At 38.8% G+C, this 18,838-nt stretch overlaps 1 protein-coding gene across 2 annotated transcripts; it reads right to left on the bottom strand.

Moving 5' to 3' along the window:
* Nucleotides 1-1,303: 1,303 nt before the first annotated feature.
* Nucleotides 1,304-18,658, bottom strand: LOC112054836 (nonsense-mediated mRNA decay factor SMG7). Of its 2 annotated transcripts, none has more exons than XM_024094748.2 (18): nucleotides 18,456-18,658; nucleotides 16,027-16,126; nucleotides 15,592-15,717; nucleotides 14,309-14,427; nucleotides 13,495-13,714; nucleotides 13,140-13,270; nucleotides 12,701-12,850; nucleotides 12,253-12,346; nucleotides 11,599-11,785; nucleotides 10,611-10,748; nucleotides 9,836-9,980; nucleotides 8,758-8,883; nucleotides 7,764-7,927; nucleotides 7,598-7,689; nucleotides 7,295-7,411; nucleotides 5,842-7,176; nucleotides 4,777-4,866; nucleotides 1,304-4,346 (listed from the first exon to the last, which is right to left on the bottom strand). In XM_024094748.2, the coding sequence occupies exons 1-18, from the start codon at nucleotides 18,485-18,487 to the stop codon at nucleotides 4,260-4,262; spliced, it is 3,453 nt and encodes a 1,150-aa protein (XP_023950516.2). In that variant the 5' UTR covers nucleotides 18,488-18,658; the 3' UTR covers nucleotides 1,304-4,259. The 2 variants fall into 2 exon arrangements, with proteins under 2 accessions (XP_023950516.2, XP_023950515.2); XM_024094747.2 differs by having other exon boundaries at nucleotides 14,309-14,430; nucleotides 18,456-18,657.
* Nucleotides 18,659-18,838: the final 180 nt, after the last annotated feature.

Genomic DNA, 18,838 nt, shown 5'->3' with positions numbered 1-18,838 from the left:
TTTAAAATTTACACTTTTCATTTTTTAGTTCAAAAAGGCTATATACAACGCACGCGGAATAGTTTTAGTTTTTTTCATGTACAAATAATTTTAAATATTTATTATTTAACAATGCTTTTTTAATTGTAGTGGTGTCGTTAAGTTTATATTGTATAAACGATAAACGTTGTTAATTTTATATATTCACTTGATATTGTCCGATCTGGATAGCAACTAAATACGATACTGTGTTTCTTGAGAAGTGAGATCAAGGAACAATGTAATAATAGTGCTATTATGATGTATTGTTTTTTGTATCAATATTAGTATTAATATGTCTACCAGCCGGTTGTGAAAGACCAGTTAGATTAAATTTTTATGTCAATTTTTACATATCGTTTTTAATAAGTCATACTTTAACTATATCAAGTCAGGATGAAGTATTTTATAATTTTAAGAAACAGAAGCGTATGAATTCAAAATTAAGTATGTATTTTCGTGTAATCCATATTTTATTGTCGTATATAGTTTAATAAAATGGTTAAATTTTATAAATAACCGTTTGATTAATGAGTGAATAATTGTATTTTATCGCAATCATATTCCGAAATAAATCACGGTTTGTGTTCATCTCTGTCTAACCAACAATATCTATGCTTTAAATAAATGAATTTCTCTGACATTGTTTTAACCTATTTTATATTTATTTATAAACAGGGGTTATAAATCAGGAAATTAAAAAGTATAATAATCCTAGTGTTGCCTGATTGGTATTCGGATATTTTTCCATTGACTGTAGATGCTTAAAATTTACTCTGTATATTCAGATTTATTGTACACAAAACTGTAAATGTACCTAATTTAATCAATAAGCCAAGTCATGTTAGAAAGAACAATAAAATTATAATCCAGGGAACCCATAGTAGAATTGGCCATTTGTCAGTAAAGTCAGGAAAATGAAAGTAGTCTTAGTTTCTACTGCCATGTTATGAATGACTGCACTAACTGTGCTTTATAGTTTATGGTTGAAAATAGCAAATTAAATAAATATACTGTTCACATAATCTCGTAAATAGGTACAACGCTTGATTAAAATATAATAAATTATATTATACCTAGTTTAAAAATTAGTTTTTATTATATTATTATTATTAGCAATATTGTAAATACTATGTTTTTAATGCAATTAGATTAATACGCATTTTATATTTAGACAATGTATTTTAATTTTGTTTCGATTATGAAGAAAATAAAAATTAAATTATTGAATAACTTTGATGGTTTTATTAATAAATAAGATTTGTTAATTAAATAAAACATTGTGTATAACAAATATAACTTTATTACAAAATGTCCCACAGTGGAAAATTTGCTATCACTATACCATAGAACAATGTTTATACAAACAACATTTATTACGTTAGAACACTAGTAAATATTGTGATTGCGAACCTAAATGAAATAAATACACATAATGTACATGTAAATCCTTCACAACAGCTGAACCAATATCAATGATATTTTTTAACTGTGCTTCAGTCATCATGTATTGGACCTGTAAAGGTAAGTTCTATCAGCTATCAGAATATTTAACCTTAAAACTTCACATCGCTGCCACCCCCACAATATCATAAGTTTAAGAAGTGATTATGCGCCTTGTATGAAGTTCTCTTTACATTTTAAGTAATTTAATACACAATTTGATACGTGATATAATATGTATTTTACACGCTTTATATTGGCTTCACTTTTTATCTATGTATGTAAGAAAATCTTGGAATCTTAATTTGACCCACTTCCCGGTCTTCGGTTAGGATGAAATTTTGCACACGCTCTGAGTTCTGATGACAATACATGACAAGCTAAGAAACGTCATTACAAATCCAATATGGCGGCCTCTCCAAGATGGCGGACTGGCTGTTTGAAATAGCCCTGATATGGGTATCAAATGAAAGCGTTTGCTGTTAGGAATACGAAAAATATCACGTGACTTAAATCCAACATGGCAGATTAGCTATTTAAAAAGGAACCCCCATGATATGGGTATTAAATGAAAGTGTTTGCTGAATGGGATACGAAAAAAATTATCACGTGACCTAAATCCAAAAGTAATTTTTAGTGCGGGTTAAAAGCGTGCTTATTAGTTTTTGAAACTATTTTCAAATTATTCCTATTGATTATAATGTTATCAAAAATATTCACTTTTATTGTTTGTTTGTTTTTTTTAATATACATATTTCAAATAATCATACTCAGTTTAAATAGAGCTTAATACCAAACAAAAAATTACACATATGAACATCTTTATTTACTAGTGTTCATAAAATCCCGAAAATTTACAATACATCAACTACATAGGTACAGCTTACAATAAGATTGTTTTTTACAGTATAAGTAGAAAACGACATCTAATTTACAGTTTATTTTTTTGTAACAAAGTACAAAAAATAATTTCACATCTGAGCACGACAGCTACAAAGAATTTGCTTGGCATTGTCATTATGGACAATTATTTTCAATTACCTATCTATAAGAGCGGTTACAGACTAGCGTTTTATACGCGCGTACGAGCTTGTTTTTAGAACCGTATGTAGGCGCGTATAGGCGCGCTTTTTGGCACACACTCTACTCGTACGAGCGTTGACGCGCTTCTAAGCTCGCATATGCGCGTTTTTTTTCGTCGTCTCAGTCGACTCAGGCGACGCCAATAGTAACGTTTCTACGTCAGAATCCATGTTGAAACTGCCACGACACCACCGGTTCGAGCAGGGCGGGCATATGGTAAAAGGTGCAGTCGCTCCAGGCGCCAAATCTTAGAGGGCGCCTAAATGATAAAGAACATTGGTCACTCCAGAGTATGGCCGAGATCTTCACGTTTCATACTTACTTTGCACTCACAATTGGTATAGGTATATACAGCGCCGGCCCGAAGTAAATTTTAAAATGGAGCGAGATCCAATTATGGCGCCTCTCCTGTTTGTTCCATGGTTTCTAATAATATGTAAATACCTATACCAAATTATGAGTGTAAAGTAAGAATGGAACGCGAAGATCTCGACCATACTCTGGGGTGACCAACTGAATATCAGACGCAGTACCGTCTACGGTTGAGGATTATCATTTAGGCGCTCTCTAGGATTTGGCGCCTGGAGCGACTGCTCCGTTCGCCGTATGGACGGGCCGGCCCTGGGTATATATTAGGAGCAAACAGGAGAGGCACCATAATTGGATCTCGCTCCATTCTAAAATTTACTTCGGGCCGGCGCTGGTTCGAGCGAACACGCCGAAATATGCCCGTTTACGCGAGTCCGGTTTTTTGAAGCGCGTAAAAGCGCGTATGTTTAAACGACCGTATACGCGCAAAAAATACGCTAGTCTGAAATCAGTCTAAGACGACATTCTCATTTATCTCCTTTTAATCTTTTAAAAAATCTTAGTGTCATTGTTATTTTGACTGTCTGTCTGTCCATATGAGTAATGACGTAGGTTAGCAACCCATCTACTTGTACAGATTGATTATAGTATTGAATGTTACTTACTTGCTTGAACTGCTGTAAAAATACAGATTTATTACCGGGTTCAAATTATTATTGACGTGACAACGTCTTATAATTCGATGGAGCCGGCTGCACACTCGAAAAAAGATGACGTCATGCGTCATTCCCTCGATCTAGGGTTGCCAACTTTTTTTTACAAGAAATAAAAGTATATTATTATTAAACAGTATTTTAGAAAAACGAACATTTTCTTTTGAAAGATGCAACTATTGCATCAGTATTTTTTTATGACGTTGTCAGTAAAACAACTTTACAGACAACCGATTTTTTTTTACTAGACACCTCAATATATTCGCAATTTTGCACAAACGAGCTGTCGGGCTTATATGAATGAAGTATTCACAATTTGGCATCACGAGTTACGAATTCGTTTCTGTCTCTCTCTCTATCTTTTGTATCGTGTTAGACTGAGACAGAGAAAAAGGTAGCGACAAATTCGAAACATATTGTCACTAAACACAAAAAACACTCAGGAATTTACATTTAGATATATAAAGTTTGTTTATTGTTCAAATAGTTATTTGAACGAATATATATTGTTTTTCCACAATGTATAAAGTCCTTTTCATGAATACAAAAGTCCCCCAGACGCAGCGCTAATATGCGCTGCCTCTTTTATTTCAGGTTTAGCAGAGGGACTTCTTTCATGAAAAGGACTCTACGATTTATGACCGTAGAACATAGACCCAATAGAAACCACAGACAGAGTACGCGTTAAGTGTGTCACTGCGGCGCGGGGGGCTGCTGCATTTGCTTCTGCTGCTCCAGGAGGCGCTCGAGGGGGGAAGGCCCGGGGCCAGACCATAACGACTGAAAAAAATATATAACTGGTTTATTTTAGAGTTAACCTTACATGCCCATGAGGTCATAAATGTTCGTGTTTTTGCTATGAAATACTAGAATTTTCTCGCTTCCAAGATATTGTCAGTAATAACTCATAACACTTTCATGCTTTGGAGATGACGCTAAGCTGTAAGTTACCCCTTCCGTGAAGCTAATTCCGAAGAAATATCAGGATAAAACGTCAACTAAAATACGCTCCGCCATTTTTTTTTTATTCTTTACAAGTCCTTGATTACAATCTCACAATGATGGTAAATGATGATGCAATCTAAGACGGAAGCGGGCTAACTTGTTAGGAGGAGGATGAATATAACCCCTATCGGTTTTTGCACGACATCGTACCGGAACGCTAAATCGCTTGGTAACTTTTGGTGTTATGAAAGTGAAAATAACCAACCTGGTGTGGGGAGCGCGGCGGCCAGGCGGGCGCGTCGGGCGCTCCGCTGAACAGCGAGTACGTGCTGCCCTCGCCCGCCGCTGACACGCCCTGCAAACGTCAATTCATTATTATGATGCAGGGGCGTCCTCTACCTCGTGAGCTTCTATGGCCTGGCCTTCTTGCCTGAGCCCCTTTCGGGGCTCAGGCAAGAAGGCCAAGCCTCGAGGCCCGTACCCCCTCACCCGACACTCTCGGGAGGAGATGACCCCACTGTCTGACTGAAGTATTCAGTAGGTATCTCGAAGTTAAGGGATTTAACATTTTTTTTTTTTTTTTTTCTTTACAAGTTAGCCCTTGACTACAATCTCACCTGATGGTAAGTGATGATGCAGTCTAAGATGGAAGCGGGCTAACTTGTTAGGAGGAGGATGAAAATCCACACCCTTTCGGTTTCTACACGGCATCGTACCGGGACGCTAAATCGCTTGGCGGTACGTCTTTGCCGGTAAGGTTAACATTAAGGTTAAGCTGGCCAAACCTAGTGCCACCATGGTTAATTTGCCAACTAGCATCGCTATTTCAGTCTAAAGAGTACGGCTGCCGTTGTGATGGTACATTCGCCTAATATCTCTTGTTTCAAGTTTAAAGTTCAAAAGACGACGAAGTCGCAATCCCACGTATCTAGTACGAGTATGTCAGAGGATAAATGCAATGGTTATACCTGTTATAATTTTTTAATTGTTTGTATCAAAAAAGTGCACTATTCGCAAGACGACAATAACTAGATTTCGCTGACTTAAAATAAACAACAGCCTCGATACAATCAGTACAATCTTCTAATTCAATGTCATTTTTATGTTTTGGGGTGAATGCAATCAGTCAAGAGTTCAATCCAGCAATTTTGCCGCTCCGGGCAAAGACAAATTTTGCCGCCCTTTACATAGACCAAAATTACTTTTTTTTTATTATTATTATAGTAGTATTTTGTTAGAATCATTTTTGTCGCACTGGGCCCCTGGATCGGGCCCTGCAATCAATACTGATGTAATGCAATCAAATAAAATAGGTATTAATGGAACTTACCGCGGCGTCTTCCGAAGGCTTCATAGCACCACCTTCGGCGCCAAAAGTTTCGTAATTTCTAGTTTGCAGTTCCAAAACGTTGGCGCCATAATTCAGTCCGACATCTAGTTCCTTAGCACCCGGATAATTTGGTTTATCCATCATTTTCATCGGCATGGGTTGGTATCCCAGTTTATTAAATTGCGGGTACATGGACGCGTCGTAGGTCACAGCGGGCGCGTACGGGGCGAAGCTGTTCAGTGTGGAGTTAAAGTTAGGAGACGCTACCAAGTTTTGCAAAGTCTGTATTTGAGGTTGACCTATCGCTGACTGAACGTAACTCGGCGCTAAGTCTGGTTTACTTTGCCCCAGATTCAAATTTTGTATATTTTGCACCATGTTCGGTGCGTTCTGGCCTATATTCTGCAAAGTTTGACCTTGATTAAACTGCATATTAGTGTACGGATTTGGCATGTTTGTAGGTAAACTTGAATAGTAATTCATGGGAGGTGCGGAAAACGGTTGCGGGTTGAAATTGGTTTGGTTTTCCGGTTTCCACCACGACGCTGGTTGTTGGAAGCTTTCGTTTTGTTGCGGTTGCCAATTTTGTCGCGGAGGTTGTTGTTGCTGCTGTTGGGCGTTGAACGTTGACATGTTGACGTTTTTTAAGTTGTCGTCCCTGAACTTGTTGTCAATGTATTGGGTGTCCTGACTGTTCTGCCAATAGCGGTACTGATTCGCAAATCGCGGGGGAAGATCGTTCATAAAGTTCTTTTTGTCGCCCGACAACTGATAGACCTGGTTGGCGAACTTATGACCGTCTTGGAATAGATCTTGGCGTGAATTCTGTTTCTGTAGCGCCGCGGTTCTGACATCGATCTCTTTGGGGTTGACGACAGGCAGTCTGATGCCTTGGCTGTTAGGACTCGGCATTTGGTAGCAAGGATTGTAGTTCATTCCTACGTTTTGTATACCATAATTCTTCTGTATTGTCATCCTCGGCGTTTCGTTGAAACTTGGCGCTGATGGATTAGGCCAATTTGTTGCTTGCTCACGCTTTTGCTGGTGATTTTGCGAGTTGGCGTTGCTACTTTGGTTACTTTTAACTTCTTTTTTCTCTTCCTTTTCAGGCTTCTTGGGTTCCGGTTCTGTGTTCTGCAGATGCGGATATCCGGCAGATTTGTCTTTCAAAGAGAGAATTCCGCCGGTTTTCCTACCGACAGGTATATTGGCGAGGCTTTTTATGGCCTTCGGTTGTATGACTTTTGGTGTTTCGTCTTTTGGAGTCTCACTGCCTTGGCTCTCAGAAGGTTCACTCAACGACTCTGGAGTTGGCGGTGGAGTCACGAATTTGACCTGAAACAAAGTTTTAATTTCTAAACAGTCTTACATTACAGTTTACGTGAAGAATTAAAGATAGAAAAATATAAATATCTTCTACGTCGCCACAAATAATTATGCCGAGATCACTGACCTGTTTGTTAGTTTCCTCCTGCTTCCGCATGATGGCCGCCATGGCGATGTTGACCCGCGCCTTGCGCGCTTCCTTCTTGTCCTCGGACTTGCTTCCCTCCGAGCTATTCTCACTTTCCTGCGGAAATACATTTCTGATGTGATTATCATGTCACAAAGCATAGATTGGCTGCAATTTCACACATAATAGCAATTGTCGAGCTTTTTTGCCAATTTCTTCTCATTAAAACTTGTTTTTGACTACAACTGAACTATATTCATGTTATAAATTAGTGTTAAAACTTAATAATGTTTTGATAGTCACCGGTTCCTCTAGCGTGGTGGCGAGCGCGCGTTCCTCCCGCGCGCGTTCCAGAGACCCCTGCGGCTTCAAAATGCCCACGCGTTTCTCGCGAACTATTGAATAAAATTTTAGTTTCATTTTCGTTACATTATCATTTGGATTACATAACATATTGTAGCACCCTCACCCTTTTCCCTGAAGTCCGCTTCGGAGATGATGACGGGCGGTGGCGGCAGCGGCGACGGCGTCGACGTGCGCGCGGCGGGCGGCTGCAGGCGCGCCACCAGCGCCGCCAGCTGCGCGCCGTCCACCGAGTGAGCCGCAAACGTCAGCTCGCCCTCCGCTGATGTACTACAAGCACAACGTTTGTAGCTTGAGTAATTATGATATTTTTTTTTTCTCTTGTTTCTTGGTCTATCGGAGATCAGTCTCTGGACCATAATCCGATCAAATGACTATTTAGTATGTCGTTTCGGTAGCGTCCCTCCAGGAATGAGTATATACTACTATACTATGTTGGCCAGTCGTGTTCGTTTCAGGCGGAATTTGCAGTCCCTGACGTCTAACAATTTGACAGCCAGGTTGTTTTTATGGCGCTCAAGCCTCTGTTTGTAGGCCTCTAGTGACCTGTCTATTTCCTCCTTAACAGGTGAAATTTTAAGATGACTATGTGTTTCTGCAGTCTTGACGAACCATGGTGCATTGCATAATACATTCAATACATTGTTTTGGAAGCGCTGAAGTATTTCAATGTTTGAGTGGCTAGCAGAGCCCCAGAGTTGAATACCGTAAGTCCATACTGGTTTTATAACACATTTGTATATCAGCAGCTTGTTTTCCAGGCTTAGTGTGGATTTTCTCCCAATCAACCAATACAGTTCTCGAAATTTCCTATTGGCCTGATCTCGTTTCGCCTTAATGTAATCTCTCCAAGTCAATCTTCTATTCAGATGTACACCTAAATATTTAACGGTTGTTTGGTGGGGTAAGGTAATCTCGTCTAGTTTCACAGCTGGACAATCTCCCCTTCTGAACGTAAATGTTATGTGGCTTGATTTAGTTGTAATTATAATATGAAGTAAATTAGTCCTTGGATGTTTTGGACTAATTAAGTCAAGGAACTTGTGGATACGTTTTTTTTTTGGGACTGATTCGATGTGCACTGGCCACAGATGACTCACGTGTAGGAGAGGTGCGAGGGGTGTCGCTCGGCCAGCCGCCGCCCGAGCCGCAGCAGGCGCCCGGCGCGCACCCGCTGCTCCAGCTCCGGCTCTCCGATTAGAGACAGACTCGATACACCCGCTGAACTGTACAGAACAACACTTTTCTAAACAAATATACTTCTATTTATATACGTTGCACCGATAAATAAATAGATAAATAAATATACTTAAACAATACACATCACTATCTAGCCCCAAAGTAAGCATTTTTTTTTTATTCTTTACAAGTTAGCCCTTGACTACAATCTCACCTGTTGGTAAGTGATATGGGTGCTAAGATAGTTGATATTATAATATTAATATACAATTATATACTATATATAAACACTTATATAATGTATAAATACACACAGACACTGGAAAACACCCATGCTCATCACACAAATATTTTCCAGTTGTGGGAATCGAACCCACGGCCGTGGATGGTCACTACCCACTGCGCCACGCGGCCGTCAAAGCGCGATAATGGAAGTAGACATCCTGACGAGACTGTTAAAATTCAGTCGCCATAAATGTAGTAAAACATACATTATCAATATAATGTATGTTTTACTACATTTATGGCGACTGAATTTTAACAGTCTCGTCAGGATGTCTACTTCCATTATCGCGCTTTGAGTCAGTTTGGATCGTGCCGCGATGCAAGAACCAGCTCATGACTAAGGGCCCCGTATGGGTTCGAAACTAGTCGGGCATACTCCGACGTAATATCACGTGAGTTTTAGCCGTGTTTCATAATCAATTAATATTATATTGATAAGTTATTCAATATAGTGTAATCTGCAACTGAGATCATATCAGTAATTATTACTAAGCAGTTATGAATAGTTAGCGTAACGAATCCTTGTCATTTCACATTTGGAGCGTTTTTAAAAAGATTGTAGAAAATTTAGAAACCGGAATTTCTCTTGTAAATAATTCAAGTTAAAAAAAGGCCGACATGAAAAAGAATCCTAGACCCTGGACTTACTGACATGTAGATTGTAAGTATCAAAAGCTCGAAATAAATCAATATTATCATAATATAGTGACATACCCGACGTCCTCATCGCTCGGCTCGACGTCGGGCACCTTGGCGTAGTCCCAATCGCTGTGGCTCACGAACTTGAGCCCTTCGAACCCCTCCTCCAAAGGCACGAAGCCGTGAAGTTCCTCGTCTTCAGGCAGGGGCACCGAAGCATCTACAATTTTTAGTTTATACTGGATAAGATTAAGCTTAACGACAATCATGATAATAGACAACAAAGATGATATTTGGGAGCAGGCTTGTGTAGGAGACGCCTATTCGACGCATTCAAGTTTGTTGACATCATCCAAATATTTATGCACTACATCAGTGCAGGTTTGCGAACTGTCCAGGAAAGTGAATTTCACATTATGTTGTAAATGGTTTTATCATAAACCGAAAAACAGTATTTATATCACCATTTGGACTTTTTGGAACTTCTAATAATGCCTTTGGGTACAATGTTCGACAAATATTTCAAAGTTTTATAGAGAAGTAGTCTTTATAGTTAAGAGTTTATTTTACTTTTTAGTTTTTGTCGACGATGACGTTTTATAACATAATTAACTAAGGAAGTCCGTAGAAAAACAAGAGAAAACAATTAATATATGTACAACATATTGGACGTTAGACGCAATACTCTACCCACACAGTATAATTCTAAGAAATAAAATAATTTAAGACCTAACAAAGCGAATATAATTTTCGGTAGGTAGGAACCAAAAATCACTTACCTTCACTTCAGGTACACCAGCCACAGCAGTCACAAGTGCTACACATCGCATATACAACAGTACACACTCACACTTGTTGTCGGTGTCGCTCGTCGCGGCGAGTTTGTTGAGTGTGTGTGCGAGCGCCGCCCACAGCTGCGGGCGCGCCGCCCAGCCGCCGCCGCCCAGCGCCTTCGGGTACGACACCAGCCACTGCAGCCACACCTTCACTGCGACACGTCGCATACAATACAGCCAAACAACATAATGTACATAAACGGTACAACCTAATTAAGTTAAACATTTTTTGCTTAAAGTTGTCACTTTTACTAGTTAATGAATTCACGGTTTATTTTCTTTTTTTTCCAACATCACGAAAAACCTACACAGATGGAGCATCTGCATCTCACATTCTTATACAAATTACTGAGAAACCAGATAGACGCACCAAATCTGCTAAGCAAAATTAACTTTAGGGCACCTAGTAGATACCCTCGCAAAGCTAAATTACTTTACTCGTACCGCAACGCACTAGAACTGTTTTTGGCCCCTATTCTACTATGGCTATGCAAATTATATAACGCACTTAGTCGGTCTATAGATATCCACATAGACTCACCAAGGACATATCGCAAGTTAGTTTTACTAGATTTACTAAACTAATTTTTCTTTTCTTTTATACCAATTTTATTTTATTTTTTGTATCTATATAGTATATACAAATAGTAGTTGTAAAATGTTTCTTTTTCTTGTTACTGTAAAATGTATTTTTCTTATATAAACTGATTTTATGTAATCGTTAATTTATTTTAATATTACGGAAATGGCTACCTACCTTGTGTTTTTTTTTATATTGTAATTGTGTAAATTCTGCAACGGTCACCAGTGGACCAAATAAAGAAATAAATAAATTCAGAGGATGTAGACTCCACAATGTTCTAACGATAAAAATTGTTTGAGGATTTTGTCTGATTTGTTCAGATTCCTCGAGTTTTCGCGGAGAACAATAAATTATTGTCCATCGTTTATTATGAGTAACTTTCGCACAGTAACGTCAGTCAGGTAAAAAGTTATCCATACGCGCTGGCAAGGCCTTCTGAGGAAGTTCATCAGAAGTATAGACGGGCAGGAGCAGCGACAGAAGCGAAGCCGCCGCGAGCGATGAAGCCAGCTGCGCCGCCGTCGCTTCTGCTTCGCTCAAGGCGCTGGCTTCTAGCGAGAAGTCTTCCGTGGTGGAATGCACCGCCCATATTATTACGCATGCCATCTGACGACACAAAATGTTGGTTAAAATCTCTGAGTATTTCATATTTCTATAAAAATAAATCAAGAAATCAGTTTCATGAGAAAGTCGTTAATAAAATATTGAATCAGAGTTTTGGAAGTCGCCATTTCAGTGAGTTGACTACCTTCTTGTATGGCTACACTCAAACTCCATATAAATCTAACTACACCTCTAGTATAATATGATTCTAATTAGCTACAATATAATACAAAATACAATACCAGTAATATTAGGTACCAGTGAGTGTGGTTTTAAAATTAAAAGTTTTTTCTTTCTTTCTTTTTTACCACATTATTCCAAAGTCACATACATGTAGTCACTCACAAAAAAACCAAAAGAAAGCAATCACTATCACGCTTCCGAATATCGTGCGTTAAGCTGCGCAATACAAGATTTTAGGTATCAGCAGCAATATAGGGGGGCTTATGTTTATAAAAGAATAAAGTTACCTTAATAAGAGTCATGGAGTCGAAGCTGTCGGTGGCGACGAGCGGAGACAGCGACGCGCCGAGCGTGTTCACCAGCTCCTCCGCCACCTCTAGTCTGAAACAGTCGTTTTAAGTCCATTTTAAGGGTTCATTTACACGAGCAGCATGTTGCCAAAGAGCAACTGCTACCGACGACTGCAGTCGACTGCCTGTTACAAGATCCTCGACCACATGTGGTATTAACATTCATTATTAAGGTTATTGTAGAGGGCAGGTATCAGTGTTGGTATAAATAAGAGGGTATTTGATAACTTGAGCACCACTTTTTGTCAGGCAGCGTAGACACCGTTACGCTGCCAGTCACGTTATTGATTTTGTGTTGTAATTATTGTTTATCGGATTTTTGTCTGGGAGGAGATGACCTCTCTATAAAATAATATTATAAAATAACAAAGTAACACACACTTACTGTTCGGCGGTGTGCAGGTAGTGCAGCACGCGCACCAGCTCGTTGACGTAGCTGTAAGAGTCTAGACGCTCGGGCACGTCGGCGGGTTGCGCGGGCGCCGTCGGCAGCCCTGGCAGCACGGGCAGCGCGGGCGCCTCCTTCACATCACGACTGTTTACACAAACACACACAATTCAAACACCATAAAGGCGATAAATCGGGCAATCGATGATTAGTGTGTTACAATGTATCAACGCATAGTATGCATTATGCACACTTGCGTTGCGTTGACGCACAACGTCGCAGCGCAAGAGGACATGCCATTTAAAATACACATAAAACGACGCATTGTATCGCAAGGCACGAATGAGGCGTCGCTCTACTCATCATCATCAATACTTTTCATGAAGCATCAAACAATATAGAGCATGAAATAATAGGTAAGTGATCAAGGTGGTACCTGGCGGCGGCGGCGAGCGTGCGCGCAAGGTTGGCGGGCGCCGGGGGGAAGGGCGCGCGCACCAGCAGCGAGCGCACGTGCCAGTACACCGCCGCCAGCCGCCGCCCGCGCCGCCACGCCACCAACGCCAGCTGCACAAACACAAATAATATTACTAAATATAACAAATGAATCATATCCAAGAACTGAGTTTAAATAAATACCTCATTCACAACACCACACCAATTTCCAGACAAAACTAAAGGCCTCTGCTGCAACGGAGGAACAGTACAGTAGCACGCAGCAGCATCTCCAACACATATGCCTCAATGCCACCCGCAGTCGGCTCGCGCGTCTATACGGCCTCATACTGTACCTGGTTGTAGGGTTGTCCCGAGTGCACGGACACGGCCAGCGCGTGCCTGTAGAAGGAGTGCGCGACGCGCAGCTGGTGGCGGTAGCGCGCCAGGTCGCCGAGGTGCACGAGGCAGTGCTGGCTCGCGTAGCGCGCCGCGCCCGCTCCCCCCGCGCCGCCCGCGCCCGCGCCCGCGCTCGCCTCCCAGCCTTCCACCGCACCCAGCAGAGACGCGCGCCGTCTAAGGACCATAGAGACTAGAGATGCGCCGAGTAACGAGTACCGAGTTTTACTTTACTCGGTTCAATTTTATTTCAACCGAGTACTCGGCCGAGTAGCTCGGTTCAATGAAATTTCTATTTCGCGCGCGTAAAAAATTGTTTATTTCAAGTAGGCTTAGTTTACGAGCACTTTTGAAACGTCAAGTTTGACTATTTGTAGTGACTCTACCACCCAGCTCGGAAGGCGCAGTCTCCTGTTAAGAAGAGAGGGCGAGAAACTCAACAGTTGCTCTTTTAAATCTTTCATTTTAATTTTATTTAAATTTAATCGAGATTTTCAAAGATTTCCTAAATTACTAATAAATACTTTTTGATTAACACTGTTGTTTTAATTATATCTACCTAAATAATGCTTTTCTTAAACAAAGTATACTCGGCATTCACCCACCGAGTTATTCGGCCGAGTACGAGTATCAAAAAATCCGCCGAGTACGCCGAGTACCGAGTATCAACCGAGTACTCCGCCCATCTCTAATAGAGACATTATCATCACAAAAGTTAAAAATATTTTTATCATCTACATATTCTTTTGGCTACTAGAATAGTTTACTCACCTGAATGGAAGATCCAATTTGAAGGTAGTGCAAATTTGATGCAACAAGCACAAGTAAAACCCTACGGCCGCCTGCAACACCCATGACAGCATCGCCTGTGCTTCGCTTCGCAGTGCATTCTGCTAATAAAATACGAAATTTTTAATTCAAATACAAGGTAACCCTTGACTGTGATATTAATTGATTATGTAGTGTAAGATGGAAGAAAATATGGCTTCCTTGTACGAGGTATAATAATTTATTTTACCGATAACTTGAATGTTTCATCCTAACAAGATACACACTAATAATAATAAGCTTTATTTTTCCCATTTAGATAGTACTTATATATCTTAAAACTATTCTAACTAATCTATATATTTATCTAAATAATTAGTTATGTTATTGTAGTAAGTTGGTACTAGTTAATAATGGGCCCCTTCGGGTATAAACCTCCTCCATCTTTTTCCATTTGTCCCTTTCTTTTGTGAGTTCCATCCAACCTTGGCCAGTCACTGCGGTAATGTCGTCTACCCACCTTCCTATAGGCCTTCCTACCTTCCTTTTACCAAGTGGACCTTTCCAATAGGTAATTTTCTTAGTCCACCGTTTGTCCTTTAGCCTGCCAAGGTGGCCTGCCCATCTCTACTTAAGTCTTTGTGCATGGTCCAGAGCATCTGTGAGATTAGTTTTTTTCCGAATAATTATACTGTTTATTTTGTCAGCTTTTTTTAGTTTCAAGATGCTCCTTTCCATTGCACGTTGTGTGGTGATGAGTTTAGTAGTAGGAAGATACACACTATGAGTAAATAACTTGGTGGTAGCCATTTCATATAATATGGTACCTAGCCACTGTCAATAACTACTGCTAGACTAGAACTGAACCAATTTAGATAATGTAAGATCCTAAATGGGCCCGGGCTGCGCATCAAACTTGTGTTGAAAACAACAGCATTACTAACTGCAAAGACAGATTATCAAATTGAATATTTATAAAGAAACACTAATGTAATTACAAAATTGTAAGTGAAACACTCCTTTACTTCCAAGATACACATATTGCAATAACATGATATATTTATATACAAGAACTGGGCCTGTTACCATATGGCACATTGATTATTATCTTTCTACAAACACTAATGCTTCAAAAATTCAAAAATGAAGTGACAGATGATGTGATCAAGTTGTTGATCGGATTTTGTTAGTTGTCAAAGAGTTAGCGTTTGTAGAAAGAGAATCAATGTGCCACATGGCTAAGGCATCTGGTTGTTTAAATACACAATGTATGTGTAAAGACAAACCTTTCTATCCTTTGATAACGCCTGCAAAGCCTCAATCTGTTGTTTGAAGCCAACATTCCAAAGGTCCTGCTCCACTTTTTTCTCTAAAGCATAGTCCAGATCTAGCACCAAGACTTTTTGATATACCTAAAAATGAAACCTTCACTGTATATTTTGTTTAGTCATGTTATTTGGGCAATGGTAATGACTTACTATTAGGTGATCCATCTACATATTCTATAAAGTAGTTTGTAAGAAAAAAATATACAACAGTTTTAAATAAATCAAATGCTGTTTGTTTGTCTTGCTAAAACTCGAGAATGGATGAGCCAGTCATAGTCCAGGGATGGTTTGAAAGGTGAGGAAATATGGGAAAAGGGTAGGAGTAGCATAATATAGGGGTAGGGAAGAAGGTATGTGTACATAAGACGAGGTCAGCTAATATTATTTGAATACCTTCTGCAATTGCTGCTGTGTGGCCCATAATGTTTTATCTTGCAGCATGGAAGTTCCACTATTGAATTTTAATATTTTCTGTTTTAACTCATCTGCCTCTCTGAAACAAACAAGTTATTTTGGTGTAAGACAACATTGCACTTTGTATATCTGTGTGTATGAAAGACAACTGTTGACTTATCTGTCAACATACAGTTAAAACAATGGATGATGTATGGAGTGCTGTAATTAAGTACAAGCATGTGTTAAAAAAGGATTTTCCAATATTCACCCTCCAAGGAGAATAAATTCAGGATATTAAATATCACAAATTCATACAAAACAAGTGGCAGACATCAGCTAGTCCAAATATTCAGGGTACTCAGGAATATTTCCCATAACTCTGGGGGTTCTTTATAATAATAATAATAATTATAAAGTCTTTATTTATTTCATACAAATTAGTAATACAATTTTTTTTTTTTTTAATAGATTTTTTTTTTTTTTTCTTTTTATATTACGTTTGCATGAATCCCATTGTATTGGGTATAGGCCTCCTCCAGCAGTTTCCACTTTCGTCTGTCCCGTCCTGACCTCAACCACATTGCTCAAGTGGCTGGTGGGGATTGGTTGAGGTCAGGACGGGACAGACGAAAACTGGGGGTTCTTTACTGAAAATTAATTAAAAATGTTCAAGGAACAAGTGTTTCAAAATTAATATTTTCGCAGCAAAATAATATTTTTTTTGTAAGTAATTTGCCAGGACTTTTGGCGACTCGAAGGTGTTTTTAGAGTTCCGATGGCTTCTTAATTTTCAACCCAAAACTGTTGTGAGCCCTGAATAGAGTTCAGCCGAGTGTGCCAGTCCAAACCAAAACTTCAATGTCTTTATGACATTTGCATCCAATTTTGCTAGAAGGGTTTTATTAATATCATAAACAAAGGCCAAGTCAGATATGAACTAAGATAGGTATTGTAAATCCAAGCTTTTTTGATATTGCTTATTGGCTGAAGATCTACTTTATTGAGGTCATTAATGAAATTATCGACAACTACCTCTAGAGATGGTGTATGTCCATTGTAATCAATCTTTCTACCAAGTAATTTAAAAGGTACTGCTTCAGCAATTGTGGTTACTGTTTGGCCACTAATAGAGTCCCGGATCATAGGAAGTAGGTATATTTGGTATTTCATCTCCCCAGACATGGGCAGTAGCATTTACTTGGCTTTGTCCTTAGTCCCTCAGTCCACGAACAAAAGTAATTCACTTCATTTAATAGTTTCTGACAATGTTTCGGGTTACTCGTCAGTATAGCAAGATTGTCTGCAACAACGACTGTCTATGACATAGCCAAGATTTACATATTTTTAAATGCAATGATAGATAAAGGCGTGTGTTACATAATCATAGTCAGAATTATTTTAAATACTTTGTATGAAAACATAAAACGTTATCATTTTTCATTGAAAAAGTATTAGTTATGCAGTTCGGCTCCTATAACTGGACTAGTCAACACCTTGAATTCATGGTAAATACTTCCGAGCACCCTGTATTTTAGGGCCATGTGGTGCTGTAGGTAGTGCCACAGCTATGGATGCTTTCTACATGAATAGCTGTGACTTAAATTTTCACAACTGGAAAATATTTGCGTGATGAGAGGTATTTCAGCGTGTGGGTATAATTATAAATTATATAAGTATTTATTTGTACACATTAACGTGTCACTTTTGGGTTATATAGTGAGGTGTTGTCTATTGTAAAAGAACAAACTGTAAACCTTGCATTTTCTAATGAATAAATGAATTATTATTATTATTGATGCATCTTTCTCCAATCTTGTATCCAGAAGTAGCTGTGCCCCACAGGTATACATGGGTAACAAAATTAAAATTAGCCTTTGTATGTTCCTGTCTATAGAACAAATTTGGATGAAATTTGGTTCAGAGATATGTTTAGTAGGGCATACCAAACAGGTATTTAGATCCTACTGAAACAGAATCTATGCAGGTAATACCATGGCCATAATATATTTTCAACAGATTAAATATATACATACCTATAAATGCAACAAAAGCATTTATTAAGAGGGAACTAAATTAACATTTCTAGTTTCATCTACCATATGTATTGCTGTCAAGGCTTTAAAGTGACAAATTAAATAGCTTTTTAGGCAAGATCGTAACCGAATTTCATTTTGGTTTAATAAAAATCATTATTTATTAAAAATCTAAAGCAAAGATTCTAGCAGATACAAATAATGTTGTGTTGTAAACATGACGAAAGTGACCTGACATGTTTTTTTAATCTTTAAAATTGGATTTACTTTACATTTTCCTGTGACTTTGGTAAGTACCCAATTCTTATTACAGGAATTACCAATGCAAACATTTATGACAGTATCATTATCTTTTTAGTGTAATGTTTCTACAAAAGTTGAATGAAAACTAACCTTAACATTTGCACAGCGGCGTTTAGAACCATTTTGATTGAGGCTTAGCGCCTCAACAAATGTCATAGCATCCGTAGTAATCCCAGAAATTAATAATAAAATATATAAAGGGAAATCTAAAAAATCTAAACATGAACGATTACCCTATTTCCATGCAGTAAAAAAATAAAATTATAATAGAATAGTGCTGTCAAGTCATCAAGTGTCAAACCGCTGTCAAACTCAAAGTCACAGATGACCTATGATCTAAGAGTAAAATATAATCACGATACTACTCCGTACTCCAAACTATAGTACAGGAAATCTAGAAAAAAATCGTGATTTTTTCATCCATCGGATAACATCGGGAGCAACCCAACTAGCATAACTTGAGTACATCGACC

Source organism: Bicyclus anynana, chromosome 4, assembly GCF_947172395.1.
Source record: "Bicyclus anynana chromosome 4, ilBicAnyn1.1, whole genome shotgun sequence".
In the NCBI taxonomy this organism is placed as follows: domain Eukaryota; kingdom Metazoa; phylum Arthropoda; class Insecta; order Lepidoptera; family Nymphalidae; genus Bicyclus; species Bicyclus anynana.
Note: the sequence above shows the minus strand (reverse complement) of the source record. Positions and strands in the feature narration are given on the sequence as shown.

Coding starts and splice junctions, on each gene's coding strand:
- LOC112054836 (XM_024094747.2), bottom strand. CDS start 18,487: ATGGTTCTAAACGCCGCTGTGCAAATGTTAAG. Junction 12,851..13,139: donor ACGCTCGCCGCCGCCGCCAG/GTACCACCTTGA, acceptor TTGTGTAAACAG/TCGTGATGTGAAGGAGGCGC. Junction 4,867..5,841: donor AGCCTTCGGAAGACGCCGCG/GTAAGTTCCATT, acceptor TGACGTTTGCAG/GGCGTGTCAGCGGCGGGCGA.